This window comes from Rhinoderma darwinii, chromosome 6, assembly GCF_050947455.1.
Source record: "Rhinoderma darwinii isolate aRhiDar2 chromosome 6, aRhiDar2.hap1, whole genome shotgun sequence".
Lineage (NCBI taxonomy): Eukaryota > Metazoa > Chordata > Amphibia > Anura > Rhinodermatidae > Rhinoderma > Rhinoderma darwinii.
This window is the reverse complement of record NC_134692.1, coordinates 60,146,347-60,162,879: the sequence shown is the minus strand read 5'-3', so window position 1 is coordinate 60,162,879 and position 16,533 is coordinate 60,146,347. Positions and strand designations below refer to the sequence as shown.

Genomic DNA, 16,533 nt, shown 5'->3' with positions numbered 1-16,533 from the left:
TAAAGTAACTTACAATTTACCATGATGAGACAGGGAGTGGCATCGGGCGCATGCATATTGCACACATGAAGCAGGAAATATTACACTGTGCATGCGCAGTAAAGCAATGTGAACTTTCCTCGGCTTCATGTGCGCAATACGCATGCTCCCGATCATGCTGGACACCTCTTGGTGAATTGTAATTTAATTTACTAACTATTCCCAAAACAGACGTTTTCGAGGTTGATAGCCTTGGAACGCTAAACCCCGGATGCATAACGGCATGCTGGTGGTTTAGTGGCTCCGAGCCGAGTGACCGATTCCAGTTTAGTAGACTTGTCATTTAGCATGTCCCTAGCAACCCGTCTACTACAGATTACTCAGACTTTCAGTTCACAGTAAAATTGACAGATTTGATGCAGAGATTTCCATACTTCATGAATTTTTAAAAACCTTATTTAGGTTACGGGAAAGTTGCATAAACTTGCCATGTATGAACATACCCTTACTATGAGCAGAAAAGTATCCAAACCATGTTCTTATCTGTCTCAGCCACACACAAAAAAATTAAAAAGGAAAACCTTGAGTTATCAAGATGTGTAATGTCTATAAGAGATTCCGGCTAGGAGCAATTGAAACCCCTATCCCCCATAATTTTCATAATTACAACCTATTTCCTAAATAATAACTAAGAAACGTTTGACATTGCTTTGCATTTCTCCCATCACACGTTTCTGGCCAACAGAAGAATTACACATTCACCCTCTATTGTAAACTTAAGAAAATGGGATTTCTCCTTTCATGATGGTTTTTATTCATGATTTATAATTAAATTGTGCATTACTAATAAAGTAGAACTAGCCCAATAATAAAAGGATAATTACTCTAATAAAAGACTACAGGAACGACGATCAATCATATGAGAATATCTTCATTTTCAACAGCTTTCTTTTACATCCTTCCTATTTCCTTCCTGCGCTAAGGTTAATCTAGCCCTGTTCCGTGGTGTTGAAAGCCTCTGGCATCAGTCCATCATAGTGTAAATGGCTTTGCTTCATTTTCCCAGCTGATTTCTTCAGCTTTTCAGTAATGCAGGATTAGTGAATGGGGACATTCATGTCCATTCTAGTTTGGAAAGCAGAAAACGTCAAGAAGACATGCATGGATGCTTATGTGTCCAACAGACACAGAATATGTGTGAATAAATAAAGTACCAGAGTAAATAAAAAACACATAGTAATTTATTGCTGTTAGAAAGAAAACAAATAGAGAGGAAAATAATGATCACATCAATATTGCTGTATTTCAAGGATGCACTGAATGTAAATAAAGGTCTAGGTATGGATACCTCTGCTATGGATGCACTGTATATACATAGATTTCTATGATTGCATACCTCATCCATGAATGCACTTGATGTACATTCAGATTTCCGCATGCAGACACCTACATAGAAAGGTTGAAAAAAGACATAGAAAAACATTTTTATTAAAAAAAAATAAAAAAAAAATGTCCCATGTCAGAGGTGTCTATAAATATTCTTTCCGACTTCCCGCATAAATGTACAAATTTGGCTGAGCCGTTAATTTCAATGGGGAGAGAGGAATAAGCCGCTGCAAGACTCCTCTCTTGTGGGAACATAGGGTTAGACATGTTGATATCAAATAGCTCCCCTACACATCAGAGTGCTGGTTTGTCTAATGTCTATAGGCACCTTTGGAAGAAAAAGTTAAACCTATCACCATGCAGTACTGATCCAGAGGATGGCAAAACAAACCATATAAGACAGTATAATCCTTAGGTGGCTATACACATTAATGACAATTAACACCTTTGCACTAATATTTTTTATTATTGTTCATTTGCTTCCTAAACTTACTGAATAGTCTTAAAATATTAATTAAAATGTCCTACCATTTTGCTGCTGTAGAGTCTGTGCATCTCCTGTACATAGCTGGCTGTACTGCTGATTCATATATAGATCCGACATCACACTGCTCCTGGCTGTGTCGGCTCTCTCTGCTCTCCCCCCTCCCTTCTTTCAGTGTTAAAGAGGCTCTGTCACCAGATTTTGCAGTTCCTATCTCCTATTGCAGCTGATAGGCGCTGCAATGTAGATTACAGTAACGTTTTTATTTTTAAAAAACGAGCATTTTTGGCCAAGTTATGACCATTTTTGTAGTTATGCAAATGAGGCTTGCAAAAGTCCAAGTGGGTGTGTTTAAAAGTAAAAGTCCAAGTGGGCGTGTATTGTGTGCGTACATCGGGGCGTTTTTAATACTTTTACTAGCTGGGCGTTCTGATAAGTATCATCCACTTCTCTTCAGAACGCCCAGCTTCTGGCAGTGCAGACACAGCCGTGTTCTCCAGAGATCACGCTGTGTCGTCACTCACAGGTCCTGCATCGCGTCAGACGAGCGAGGACACCGGCACCAGAGGCTTCAGTTGATTCTGCAGCAGCATCGGCGTTAGCAGGTAAGTCGATGTAGCTACTTACCTGCTAACGCCGATGCTGCTGCAGAATCAACTGAAGCCTCTGGTGCCGGTGTCCTCGCTCGTCTGACACGATGCAGGACCTGTGAGTGACGACACAGCGTGATCTCTCGAGAACACGCTGTCTGCACTGCCAGAAGCTGGGCGTTCTGAAGAGAAGTGGATGATACTTCTCATCAGAACACCCAGCTAGTAAAAGTATTAAAAACGCCCCGATGTACGCACATAATACACGCCCACTTGGACTTTTACTTTTAAACACACCCACTTGGACTTTTGCAAGCCTCATTTGCATAAATACAAAAATGGTCATAACTTGGCCAAAAATGCTCGTTTTTTAAAAATAAAAACGTTACTGTAATCTACATTGCAGCGCCTATCTGCTGCAATAGCAGATAGGGGTTGCAAAATCTGGTGACAGAGCCTCTTTAAAGATAGAAGCAGGAAATGGAGTGGAGAGGAAGGATAGCATCCTCGTCTTCAGAGAGGGAAGAGTACACAGGCTATCAGTATCAGGGTGAAGATAGGGAGAAAAGGGCAGTCAGAAAAAAATCACTGGATACCCTCCGTACAGATTAATAGTACACAACTTGTAACTTTAATTTCTTTAGGAAAGGCATCCAGGATTTCTTAAACTGTGGGGTGGGCTCCCTGGTAAGGCCTCTACCAGTTGTTGTTGAGGGGCAGCTGGGTAAGCAGTTTTGACAGGTGATCATATTTTACACGAGCCTAGTAGCAATCATTAGCAGCCTAACATGTCTCATTTTGTGCTTATTTTAATGTTATTTTCGAGACAAATGAAAGACCAATTGAGATACATTTTTAATTTTGGCATGGGCATCAACCAATGGTGAAGCCCCAGTAACAAAAAAGATTGAGAAGCCCTGATGCGGTGAATGCCTACTTTTTATAGTCATTGTCCCAGAATTAGAAGATCATTAGACAGATCTCTGTACTGACCTTTGATACATGTATACATAGTTATTAGGTCACCCTCAAGCCGTCTTTTGTCCAAACTAATTAACCCAAATTTGGATAATCTTCCTCATTAGAGCAGTCGACCCCTTCCCTTTATTGCTTTGTTTGTCCACCTCTGAACCTGCTCCATCTCTACTATGTCTTTCTTGTTCAAACAGCCTCAAACAGCACACAATACAATGGGGTCACACTAGTGATTAGATTAGACATACAAGAAGTCCATCTCTATACAGAATATAAAAGACAAGCAGTCCCCTTAGGCACATATAATAACATCCAATAATAAGAAAGGTATACAAATAATACAAAATAAATACAATAGTTTTGTCATACACTTGTTATGTATTATATCATATATCTACAGGAAAATACTGAAAATTTATTTCATGCCCGTAGATGGGCCAAAATTTTGTCCCCAAAGTATTAACTAATTCCTCTTGATTTTGGCTTCTTTCTGCCTGTCTGTAGTGGTAAATGAAACCATCAGCACATACATTGTGTAAGTAACTAAGTAACATGAACCAGTGTCATGTTAACAATGACATACTCAGCTATTCATATCTAGCAGAGCAAGTATTTCCTTTTTTCAGATGGACAGACAGCTGCGACGCTGATGATGCCATGAACATACCAAAGAGAACAGAGAAAAGCCTGGATATCTTGGGATGGCAGAATCCTAGCTAACTAATACTTTGAGCCCATCTCAAAACAAGACTTTAGAGCGGAAATCCAGGCTTCCTCTTACGGAGACTCACTTTCCTCCATATATGTTAGCAATTACCTGACAGTATTCTTTCTCTCATTGGTGGCTTAGGTTCTTATAATCATTAGTATATAATCATTGCTATAATTGAAATAAATTCACCATGCACTGACCACCCCGTGAGCTTGTGCTTATACACAGCTGCAGTATAAAGAAAGAGGGAAAGAAAGAGCAGCAGCCTGAGCTACTGACAAGACAGGACACGTTTCAGACTACCTCACAACTCCTACTTCGTCTGGGGCTAGACATAGACTTTTTTTTAGTGAGCGATAAATCGCTGTCCATAGGAATGCATTAGGCTAGGGCTATTTATCTCACTACACAAAAATCGCTGTGATAATTCGCTGTCCATAGGAATGCAATGAGTAGCTGGAAAATTTGTTCAAAATCGCTCCAGCCAAGCGATTTGCTAATGATTTTTTTTTTTTCAATTGCTACATGCTGGGATTTCAGAGTTACACATTTGTCTAGAGCGATTTTGAAGAGATTTTCAAGTTACACAATGCATTCCTATGGACAGCGAATTACAACAGCGGTATCACAACAATTTTTTTGTAGTGAGATAAATAGCCATAACCCTACAATAGACCATAAGGAATACAAATGCTGAACTGGTTGCCGACACAGGACGAGAACACTCGTCCTGAGCGGCGGGTACTTGGAGCATCAGGACAAAGTATTCTTGCCATGATGAGCGGGGCAACGGCTGTAATGACTGTACCGCAGCCCCGCTCTATCGGCGAAGAGAAGAGAAAACTCTTCTCCGCCGTTAACCCCTTAAATGCTGCGATCAAAGCTGAAGTGACAAGGGGGTCTCCCCTTTGATCGTGTCACAGGAAATCCCTGTGATGCGATCTACGGCTATACCTGGTATGGGCAGAGAGACCAGGGTCCATTCCTCAGGGGTATATTATCACTAAAAGACCAGATGTAATGGAAAAGACAAGGATTTACCCCGGAACATGTTGTGTATACGTAGCAGCAAGGAGAACCGACGCCTCGATACACGTTTTGCTAAGCCAGTTGCTTCGTCAGGAGTCCCAAATTAACTAAAAGACTGGGGTACATATAGTATAACCACGCTAAGAAAGTTCACAATGCACCTGTGTAATGGTCACATCGGTGTGTAACTGCCATGATGGTCCACCCGTTGGAGCAGGCACACGCACACAATCACCCACAGCAACGTAGCGCATGCTCGTCACCCAGGTAAAGTGTGTGCACAACGGTACCACCCCAAAGAGTGGCAACAGTGCATTAACAAAGTGTGCCTGTGGCCAAAAGCCAAGCGCTTGGAACGAAACTGGAAATGCAGGTATAAGGGTATGTTCACACTCTTAACCAAAAACGTCTGAAAATATGGAGCTTTTTCAGAGAAAACAGCCTCTGATTTTCAGGCACCTTTGAAGCTGAAAATGAAGCTTCTTTTAATTTGGAGCTTCTTTTGAGGGTATGTTCACACGAGGGCGTCCGTAACGGCTGAAATTACGGGGATGTTTCAGCCTGAAAACATCCCCGTAATTTCAGCCGTAACGGCATGTGCAGGCGCTTGAACGCCGCGTCCATTACGGGCGTAATTGGCGCTGCTATTCATTGGAGTCAATGAATAACGGCTCCAATTACGGCCAAAGAAGTGACAGGTCACTTCTTTGACGCGGGCGTCTATTTACGCGCCGTCTCTTGACAGCGGCGCGTAAATTACGCCTCGTGTGAACAGACAAACGTCTGCCCATTGCTTTCAATGGGCAGATGTTTGTCAGCGCTATTGAGGCACTATTTTCAGACGTAATTCGGGGCAAAAACGCCCGAATTACGTCCGTAAATAGGCCGTGTGAACATACCCTAAGGCTTCTTTTCAGGCTTTTGAGGCGTTTTTTGAGGCATTTTTCATAGTGTTCAATGGAAAATCAGCTCCAAAAAACGCCTCAAGAAGTGATATGCTACTTCTTTTTACGGAGTGTCTTTTTACGCTCCGTTTTTTAAAACAGAGGCGTTAAAATACGCCCCGTATGAACTAAATGCTGTTTTTCCCATTGATTTCAATGGGCAGATGTTTGTAGGCGTTCAGCTTTTGTTTTTTCTGGCATTTTTCGAGGCGTAAACGCCCCAAAATACGCCTGAATACACTGCGTGTGAACATACCCTTAGGCCTCATTTACACGAGCGGAATATACGCGCGTGCGACGCGCGTGCTTTTCACGTGTGTCGTACGCACCTATATTACTCTATGGGGCAGTTTAGACGATGCGTGAATTTGGCGCAGCGTGAGTGTGTTGCGTAAAACTCACGACATGTTCTAAAATCGTGCGTTTTTCGTGCATCACGCACCCATTGAAGTCAATGGGTGCGTGAAAACAACGCATGCCACACGGACGCTCCAGCGTTGCATGCGCGAAAATCACGCAAGAGCTGTTATGTCCATGCAAAAGAGTCTATAAAGCTAGACAAAGCAAAGGCAAACCAGGAAGTGCCTGCGTTTCCAGTGCGAGGGGGCAAGCCTACTCAGTGCCTGGAGACTCTGTCAAGGTTGCTTGCTGTGTGTCAACGAATCTACTGCCATGCCGCGCGGGATGGACGTCGAGCGCCTCATCCTCTTTGTCCAGGACCATCCAGCAATCTGGGACACGCGATCCGAGGAGTACCACAATAGGACATGAAGGAGGACGCCTGGGAGGTGGTCGCCCAGAATCTTTTTGAGCAGGAGTGGGAGAGTGGCCGAACCCGGGACCGCACTCGGTTGGGTGAGTACCACGCATTTTCTGTCAATGCCTGTCATCCCTATAGAAGACCTGGGGCCCTGTATGTGTTTTCCGCGCATTATCACGAGGAACTTTGGTGGAGCAGGCGCATCACCGTGTCCCACGTCATAGGCACTGCAGGGCCCTTCATTTAGAAGTGAGAGGTGATAGTTCTGATGGCGTGTTATGTGTTTGTTAAATCCAACAGTCCAAGATATCAAGACACGGTGGCGGAGCTGCCGTGATCAATTTCGGCGAGAGATGGGTGACAGGGGACGCAGCGGAGATGGTGCATCTCGCAAACGCCCGTATATCTACACTAAGCAGCTCATGTTCTTGAAGGACATCATGGAGATGCGCACGTAAGAGTTTATGCCTTTGCATGTGTCTAATGTGTGTTTGCACATGCCCTGTTTGCCAACGTGTTGGTGTGGGCATTGTTCAATATTCCATTCTTACGTTTTTTTCTCCTTGTAGAACCACCGACAATTTGGAGGACACCGCAGAGGAGACTGAGGTGGGCGAGTCTCGGGAAGAACCTCCTGCTCCCAATATCCTGCCACCCAGCCCAGAGCCGACACCCCAGGAGCCCGCACCTGGCCAGTCAGCAGGGGCCGTCGCCTCTCCAGCAGAGGAGCGCCCCATGCGTGCCCGCAGTCGCCGTGTCCGTGCTCCACAGCCCTCCACATCTGCCCAGGTAGATACTCGTGTCCTCGAGTATCTTAGGCGAGCCGCTGATGAGGACGGGAATGATGCGTTTGGACGAAGCATCGTTCCCCTCCTACGACTGGTGCCCATGGACCGTATGGGCCGTCTGCAGGCGTCGATAGTCACATTGATCGACGCCTCCAGACCGCCCCACAATCCAAATATCTGCTTCACGGCCATAGAGCAATGGCACAGTTCCTACATGGCGGCCACCACGCCCCAGGTGCCTGCCCAATTCCACCCTGTCCCCCAGATGGCACGGCCCCATCCGTACATGCGCCCTATGGCTCCCCACATTCCTGGCCCAGCATTCCACCCCCAACATCAGCACCACTATGCTGGCGAGGAACAACCTACCCAGCTCCAGGTCCAGCATAGTGGTGCTGAAATGCAGGCGTATGCCTCCCCGGGCCAACAATACCAACACTTAGGAGTGTGTTGGTGGCAATAGTTTTGGACGCCACAGTAGTGTGTGGTGCAGGCCTGCCAAAGTTTCTTTAGTTTTCTTTTCTTGGATGTGTATTAATATACACCATGTTGGTGTTTATCTTGTGATTCAAATAGTTTGTGTTGTGGCCAAACACAGCATTAAAAAAAATCATGGTTACTGGTTGGATTTTGTGTTGTTATTCATTGATACCACACAACGCAAGGTTTGGCACACATTTCCTTGGCCTACACTCTCACACACTTCTGGCCTTTTGGTCCAATGCATACACACGTGATATGAGGTTTTAGTTAACCTCTTGGGGTTTGACTGGATTGCAAATGGTGGCAACGTTTAGGTGCTGCCATGGGCCCCGAAGCAAACTAAGTACACTTGCTATTGGACTTTCCCAACTTTGGGCCGCACCCCAAAAAAACACAAAATAACAGGTCACATGTGACGTGTGGAGTGAAGCCGGCAAACAACAGACACCCCTTCAAAGGTCATCAACCCCCCACGGTGCGGGTCCAGATGGGCACTCAAAATATGCCGCCAAAGTATCCCGCACTCGAAGGCCGGAAGAGACAGATCGGCCGAGACGAATCACCGGGCCATTGTCACTGGTGCCTGCATGTGTTAGGATATATTCTGCATCAAAGCTAGCATCATTAATGCGGCAGAAGTTATGCAGAACTACACCCGCTTGTATAACACGTGTGACATTCGGCATGGACAATTGCATTGTTGACATAATGCCAAAATCACATTCCACACATCGCCGAGCTCGGCCCAGGCGGAGATTGAACATGCGCCGACGGTCATCCAAGCCCCTTCTTGCAAAGGGACGCATGACTTGCCTTGTGAGTGCAAACCCCTCATCCGCCACGATAACATACGGGATTGGGGGGCCGCTGGACACGGGAGGATGGAAGGTTCCAGCACCGCCAGTCGCCTATTCACGAGTCGTTTCCCCATTCTTGATGAACGGAATATGCGTGCATCGGCCGAGCTTCCATACGAGCCAATGTCAACAATAGTGAAACAATAATTCGTGTCCGCCAAGGCTAACAATACCATAGAAAAATACTGCTTGTAGTTATAGTATTGGGAGCCACTGCGTGGGGGCTTTCTCACACGAATGTGTTTGCCGTCTAGGGCACCAATGCAATTTGGAAATTCTGTAGCTCTAAGAAATCCCTCTGAAATACTTAGCCACTGTTCTGTCGTGGGCTGAGGCATGACCGTGCTCTTTAACCTCTGCCACAACACGACACAGGTGGATGTGACAATGAACGAAATGGTGGTCACTCCCAAAAGAAATTCGAAATGCAACGAATGATAACTATTGCCTGTGGCCAGAAATCTAGAAAACAAAGAGAAAGATAAAGAAAGGCAGAACACATGTTAGGGGGGGCTGGTGAAGCAGACAGCGTCATGGACTAAGTAATAGCAGCTGCACACATACCTCAAGGTCACAAGCAGACGTTCCTCGGCCGAAATGCAGCGTCTCATGTTGGTATTCTGGTAGGTGAGACCAGAGCGCGTTTGCTCAAGCAGAAGGTCAAATCTGGCCACAAACATGCGGCAGAAGGCTCTAAATTTTTCTGGATGCCGGCGTAAGTCCTCATACAGGGTATGGAAATGGCCTTTTATTGTACGTTGGGCCACAAGTGGATGAACCCAAATGCGACTTCTTACAGGCGTCTGGTGCTGCAGCATGTGTCGGCGCTCCCCAAACCGACGTGAGATCATCCAGAGAAGAAGCACACGCGACAGCGATGGCGAAGGCATAATTGTGGCGTGTCAAGGCGATTCCAACGTGAAGGGAGAAACACACACTGTGGTTTCTGCAGAGGCGGAAATAAGGTTCTACACAGGCTTCTCCCAGCAAGCAGGGGTTGGGCCAACTGACCTATTTGTAGGCTGGCGTCCCAGTAATCCCCTCTGCGTTTTTTACGCGCGATGCAAACGCTAGTCGTGCGCGCGTTTAAAACGCAACAACGCTGCGTATACGCAGTGCCTACGCAATACCAACGCGCGCAAAACGCACACGCTCGTGTAAATCAGGCCTTAGAGTGAATACCGATCCTACCCCACCTAACATATACTGATGACCTATCCTGTGGATAGGTCATCAGTATAAAAAACAGCCCTCAACCTGGACATCCCCTTTTACTATAAACTTTAATTTAACATCTGGCCGCCTTAAAAATAGCACCATAAAATGCTCTCAAAAACATTCAAATTAAAAAATCTATAAAAAAAAATGCAACAAGAGGCTGTGTGTGAATACAGCCCAAGGACTATCGCACCCTCAGGCATATGAGTCTGTTATCTTCATGAGGAGAAGAAAGCACTTTGCCCTCTATTGTTGATTATCGCTGCATGTAAATGAGCCTTAAAGGAGTAAGTAATACTGTTTTGGCAAATAAATCTTATTCATTGCCTAATGAAAAGGTATACAGCTTTTAAATAAACTTTCTGTATCAATTTCTCGTGGTTTTTAAAATCTCTGCTTGCGGTCAGTAAGACCCTTCATTGTTTATCTTCCACGTGATACAAAACTGTCCAGGTCATGTGCTGATCCCACAGGTACACGGCTCACTGCAGTAGTTATAAGAGCAGTAGTGGATTTCTGTGCTCCTTCTGTCTCCTTAATGTTTTCCTTACATGCTTTGAGGGCTGTAAATAAGTGTCCTTCATTTCATATTCCTTCATTCAGTGGCTACAGCCAAGCGAGAACTCTGTGAGCCTGTAAAAGGGATTCTCTGTTCCAGATATTGAACGCAGAGCTGGAAATAGAGGGGGAGCAAGCTTTTCTTGGCAATGTTTCACTTCAGGTTTCAGACATAAATGTATATATTATATTTATCAGTAATATTTGATTTTTGTGTATTGTATAAATAAGTCACTTTTGATAGGAAAGAAAATCTGGGTTTATAAGATAAATACAATAAACCTAAGGCCAGGATCACACGTGTAGTTTTGATGCAGTTTTTGGCTCAGCTTTATGAGCCAAAGCCAGAAGTGAATCCAAACGGAAGGAAAGTTTTAAAGAAAAGACCATTAATTTGTACTTTATAAATCCAAGTGAAACCCGGGATCTGCTACAAAAATCTCACTATTGCTCCTTCTATAAAACTGGGATGTTCCAGTCCAGCAGTGTTTGGGTGTTGTGCTAAGTATGTTTTCTATGTAACCAGGCTGAAGGGAGGATCCCCGGATTTATATTTTCTCTCTGACTACACCCTGCTCAAGTGTCCAGGGACGACTTTCTTCTGGTAAGTTTCTTGCTACATTCATAGCATAAATGAACAAATTTAGGTGACAACCAAAATGGTAGCCATCACATCTGCCACACAAGTTTCCAAGAGCAGTATAGCGGAATATTTCCAGCTCTCATATTGATGCATATGGCCAGGATCACACACGCACTTTGGATGCTGTTTTTGGCTCAGTTTTTGTTAGCCAAAGCCAGAAGTGGATGCAAAAGGAAGGGAAGACCCTAAAGAAAGGACTGATGATCTCCTTTCTTCTGTGTCCAATCCTGAATTGTGCTAAAAAAAAATCAAAAGCAAAATAAACTAAGCCAAAATCTTAACCGGCAACAATCTGGAACTGATGTAGTATTATGAAATGTTTATACTCCTTTTAGGAAATGACTCAGATTCCTCAGTTTCAGATATTTATTTTTTTTCCTGGAAAACTTGACGTGTCATGAATGATTTGTAATGTTTATACTTTATTACGTGCAGGAAAACAATGTGCCTTTTACTGACCAGTACGCAACTTGTTTACTACAACAATGTATAGGAAGATTTATCAATACTGTCACAGTTTTGCGACAACTTTACAACTCAATTTAAAGAGGACCTGTCACTAGCTCCTACACAGTGTGTTATTAGACTCACGTAATTGCCGCTGTGTCTTTGAGTCCAGCGGTGTTTGTTTCTTACTTCTGTGTCTCCCCCCCACCCTCGTTGCTGAGATATTGCCCCCTCTTTATTTATTAAACGATATGTAAATTAACCGCTGGCTTGCCAAGTGGGTTTGGCTGCCAGCAATTATCAATGGGTGGAGCTAGCACAGAGCCTCTGACGCTGACCTATCAGTGTGAGGCTGTTTCCTCCAGACACTCCTAGGCCAGCGTCATCGCTGACCCAAAAAAAAGCAAGACAAATGAAAAAAAAAAAGGCACCTAGAAAAATTACATGTTTGTAGTGCTTTTTATATTTCCCTATTAACTTCAAGCAAACATCCGGCCACAGTGTTTTTTTTGTTTCAAATCGTAACAAAGAAAGTATAATTTTTCCTGAAAAAGCTGCGCATGAAGCCACCCTTTGGGTTTGTTCCTATTTTTCTCTATATTTAAGGTATACATCAGGAAATGCTACCACTTTATATGCCAAACATGTCCATAGGGTGTAATGGGCCCCTGATGTATGCTGTTTGTTTAACCCCTTAATGACCGGGCCATTTTGCACGTTAATGACCAAGGATTATTTTTTGTTTTTTCACGGTCGCATTCCAAGAGTCGTAACTTTTTTTTTATTCCGTCGACATAGCCATATAAGGGCTTGTTTTTTGCGGGACGAGATGTATTTTGTAATTGCACCATTTTTAGATGCTTATAATATATTGATTAACTTTTATTAACTTTATTTTAGGAGAGAATTGAAAATAAGCAGCTATTCCAGCATTAATTTTCACGTTATAAATTTACGCCGTTTACTATGCAGCGTAAATAACATGTTAACTTTATTCTATGGGTCGGCACGATTACGGGGATACCAAATATGTAAAGGTTTTATATGTTTTTTCTACGTTTGCACAATAAAAACCCTTTTAGAAAAAAATTACTTGTTTTTGCATCGCCGCGTTCCAAGAGCCGTAATTTTTTTATTTTTCCGTCAATGTGGCCATATGTGAGCTTGATTTTTGCGGGCCAATGTGTAGTTTTCATTAGTACTATTTTGGGGTACATAGGACTTATAGATGAACTTTTATTTTATTTTTTATGGGGGGAATGGGAGAAAAGAGAGAATTTTGCGGTTTTTCTGGACGCCGTTCATCCGGCGGTTTATTTAATGTCTCCATTTTATTGGTCAAGTTGTTACGATCGCGGGGATACCATATATGTGTATGTGTGATTTGTTTTGACACTTTTACTGAATAAAACCACTTTTTGGGCAAAAAAAGTCGTTTTAGTTGATTTTGACTGTAATTATATATTTTTTTTCCACAAACTTTATTTAACTGATTGACATTTTTTTTAAAAGTCCCACCAGGGGACTTCACTATGCGATGTGCCGATCGCATATATAATGCTTTGGTATACTTAGTATACCAAAGCATTATTGCCTGTCAGTGTAAAACTGACAGGCAACCTGTTAGGTCATGCCTCCGGCATCGCCTAACAGGCAGATGCTGAAGACAGACCTGGGGGTCTTTGTTAGACCCCCGGCTGTCATGAAAACCTGACGGCGACCCGCGATTTGTTTGCGGGGGCGCCGATCGGGTGACAGAGGGAGCTCCCTCCCTCTGTCAAACACATTAGATGCCGCTGTCACTATTGACAGCAGCATTTAATGGGTTAAACTGCCGGAATCGGAGCGCGCTTCGATTCCGGCAGTTGCAGCAGGAGCCAGGCTGAGTATAACAGCCGTGCTCCTGCCGCTGATCGCGTGGGTACAGTGGCAGTACCCGCGCAATCACAGGACGGATATATCCGTCCTCCTGCGCGAACTAGCAGCTGCTGAGGACGGATATATCCGTCCTTCGGCGTTAAGGAGTTAAGGGTATGTTCACACGGCAGCATCCATAACGGCCGAAATTACGGGGCTGTTTCCAGGAGAAAACAGCCCCGTCATTTCAGCCGTAACGGCATGTGCAGGCGCTTGAACGCCGCGTCCCTTATGGACGTAACTGGAGCTGTTTTTCCATGGAGTCCATGGAAAACGGCTCCATTTACGTCTGAAGAAGTGACATGACACTTCTTTGGCGCGGGCGTCTATTTACGCGCCGTCTTTTGACAGCGACGCGTAAATATACGCGTCGTGTCAACAGACAAACGTCAGCCCATTGCTTTCAATGGGCAGATGTTTGTCAACGCTATCGAGGCGCATTTTTGGGACGTAATTCGGGGGTTAATATGTCCGAATAACGTCCGTAAATAGGCCGTGTGAACATACCCTTACTGTATTGACAGTGCACATGCGGTTTCCATTTTTTTTTTTTTTTAGAATGCAAGTAAATGTTTGCAACTCTATGGCATACAGTAGTATACATTGGGGTCTTAGGTTCAGCATATAGGCTGGTAGCACTACCCATCGTGTACAGTAAATGTAGGGAAGAGTAGACTCAGCTGAGAGTCGTAGTTGCCTTAACCCTTTCCTGCATCGTGCCATACATGTACGACTCCATACCTCCCAAGTTTTGAATTCGGAAAAGAGGGACATTTTAAGCCACACCCCTAACCATGCCCAATATCCCGCATCAACACATCAAATCACGGCCAGATGCTTCTACAAATAACGCGTGCGCATTCTCACTGCGGATCTCTAGACTGTCTGGATATCACAGATATTATGGATCCAGTTATATCGTCTTTATGTTACTTTTCCTATCTTGGGTATAACATTTGCTCATCACGGCGGCAGCAGCTGCAGGACAAACCAAAACGCCGAGAACAATGAAAGCCAAGAGGGAGACCCTGTGGTGGATGACTTTTCAATTGACAGGTAGCAGAGTTACATGATGGGGATTTTTTTTCCCAGTTGTGTAACTCTGCTACTGGTCAATAGAAAAATCATCCACCAGAGCCCCCCTGTAGATTGCTCCACACACAGCCCCCTTGTACATAGCGCCAGACACAGCCCCTCTGTAGACAGCTCCACACACAGCCCCTCTGTAGACAGCTCCACACACAGCCCCCCTTTAGATTGCTCCACACACAGCCCCCCTGTAGATTGCTCCACACACAGCCCCCCTGTAGATTGCTCCACACACAGCCCCCCTGTAGATTGGTCCACACACAGTCCCCTTGTAGATTGCTCCACACAGCAGACAGCCCCCCTGTAGACCGCTCCACACACAGCCCCCTGTAGATTGCTCCATACACAGCCCCCGTGTACATGGTGCCAGACACAGCCCCCTGTGGATAGCTCCACTCGCAGCCCCCTGTGGATAGCTCCACACACAGCCCCCTGTGGATAGCTCCACACACAGCCCCCTGTGGATAGCTACACACACAGCCCCCTGTGGATAGCTCCACACACAGCCCCCTGTGGATAGCTCCACACACAGCCCCCTGTGGATAGCTCCACACACAGCCCCCTGTGGATAGCTCCACACACAGCCCCCTGTAGATCGCTCCACACACAGCCCCCTTGTAGATTGCTCTACACACAGCCCCCCTGTACATAGCGCCAGACACAGCCCCCTGTAGATAGCTCCACACACAGCCCCCTGTAGATAGCTCCACACAGCCCCCCTGTAGATTGCTCCACACAGCCCCCCTGTACATAGCGCCAGACACAGCCCCCTTGTACATAGCGCCAGACACAGCCCCCTTGTAGATAGCTCCAAACAAGCCCCCTGTACATAGCGCCAGACACAGGCCCCCTGTACATAGCGCCAGACACAGCCCCCCCTGTACATAGCTCCACACAAGCCCCCCTGTAGATAGCTCCACACAAGCCCCCCTGTACATAGCGCCAGACACAGCCCCGCTGTACATATCGCCAGACACAGCCCCCCTGTACATATCGCCAGACACAGCCCCCCTGTACATATCGCCAGACACAGCCCCCGTGTACATATCGCCAGACACAGCCCCCGTGTACATATCGCCAGACACAGCCCCCGTGTACATATCGCCAGACACAGCCCCCGTGTACATATCGCCAGACACAGCCCCCGTGTACATATCGCCAGACACAGCCCCCGTGTACATATCGCCAGACACAGCCCCCCTGTACATAGTGCCAGACACAGCCCCCCCTGTACATAGTGCCAGACACAGCCCCCCTGTACATAGTGCCAGACACAGCCCCCCTGTACATAGTGCCAGACACAGCCCCCCTGTACATAGCGCCAGACACAGCCCCCCTGTACATAGCGCCAGACACAGCGCCCCTGTACATAGCGCCAGACACAGTCCCCCTGTACATAGCGCCAGACACAGTCCCCCTGTACATAGCGCCAGACACAGCCCCCCTGTACATAGCTCCACACAGCCCCCCTGTACATAGCTCCACACAGCCCCCCTGTACATAGCTCCACACAGCCCCCCTGTACATAGCTCCACACAGCCCCCCTGTACATAGCTCCACACACAGCCCCCTGTAGATAGATCTACACAAAGCCCCCCGTAGATAGCGCCACACACAGCCCCCCTGTAGATAGCGCCACACACAGCCCCCCTGTAGATAGCGCCACACACAGCC

At 45.7% G+C, this 16,533-nt stretch overlaps 1 protein-coding gene across 11 annotated transcripts in view; it reads left to right on the top strand.

Annotated features, from left to right (window-relative positions):
• CMKLR2 (chemerin chemokine-like receptor 2) overlaps positions 1–16,533 on the top strand; it is a 109,558-nt gene that overhangs the window by 71,044 nt on the left and 21,981 nt on the right. For 5 of the 11 annotated variants that reach the window (XM_075829852.1, XM_075829851.1, XM_075829848.1 and 2 more), the window contains one exon: positions 11,290–11,367. The exons of 4 other annotated variants lie outside the window; for them this stretch is intronic. In XM_075829852.1, the coding sequence (XP_075685967.1) occupies positions 11,290–11,367 (78 nt within the window). Of the gene's footprint in view, positions 1–7,159; positions 7,314–7,428; positions 8,231–11,289; positions 11,368–16,533 lie in introns of those variants that run through there. 2 more of the 11 variants (XM_075829859.1, XM_075829858.1) reach the window with 1 other exon arrangement.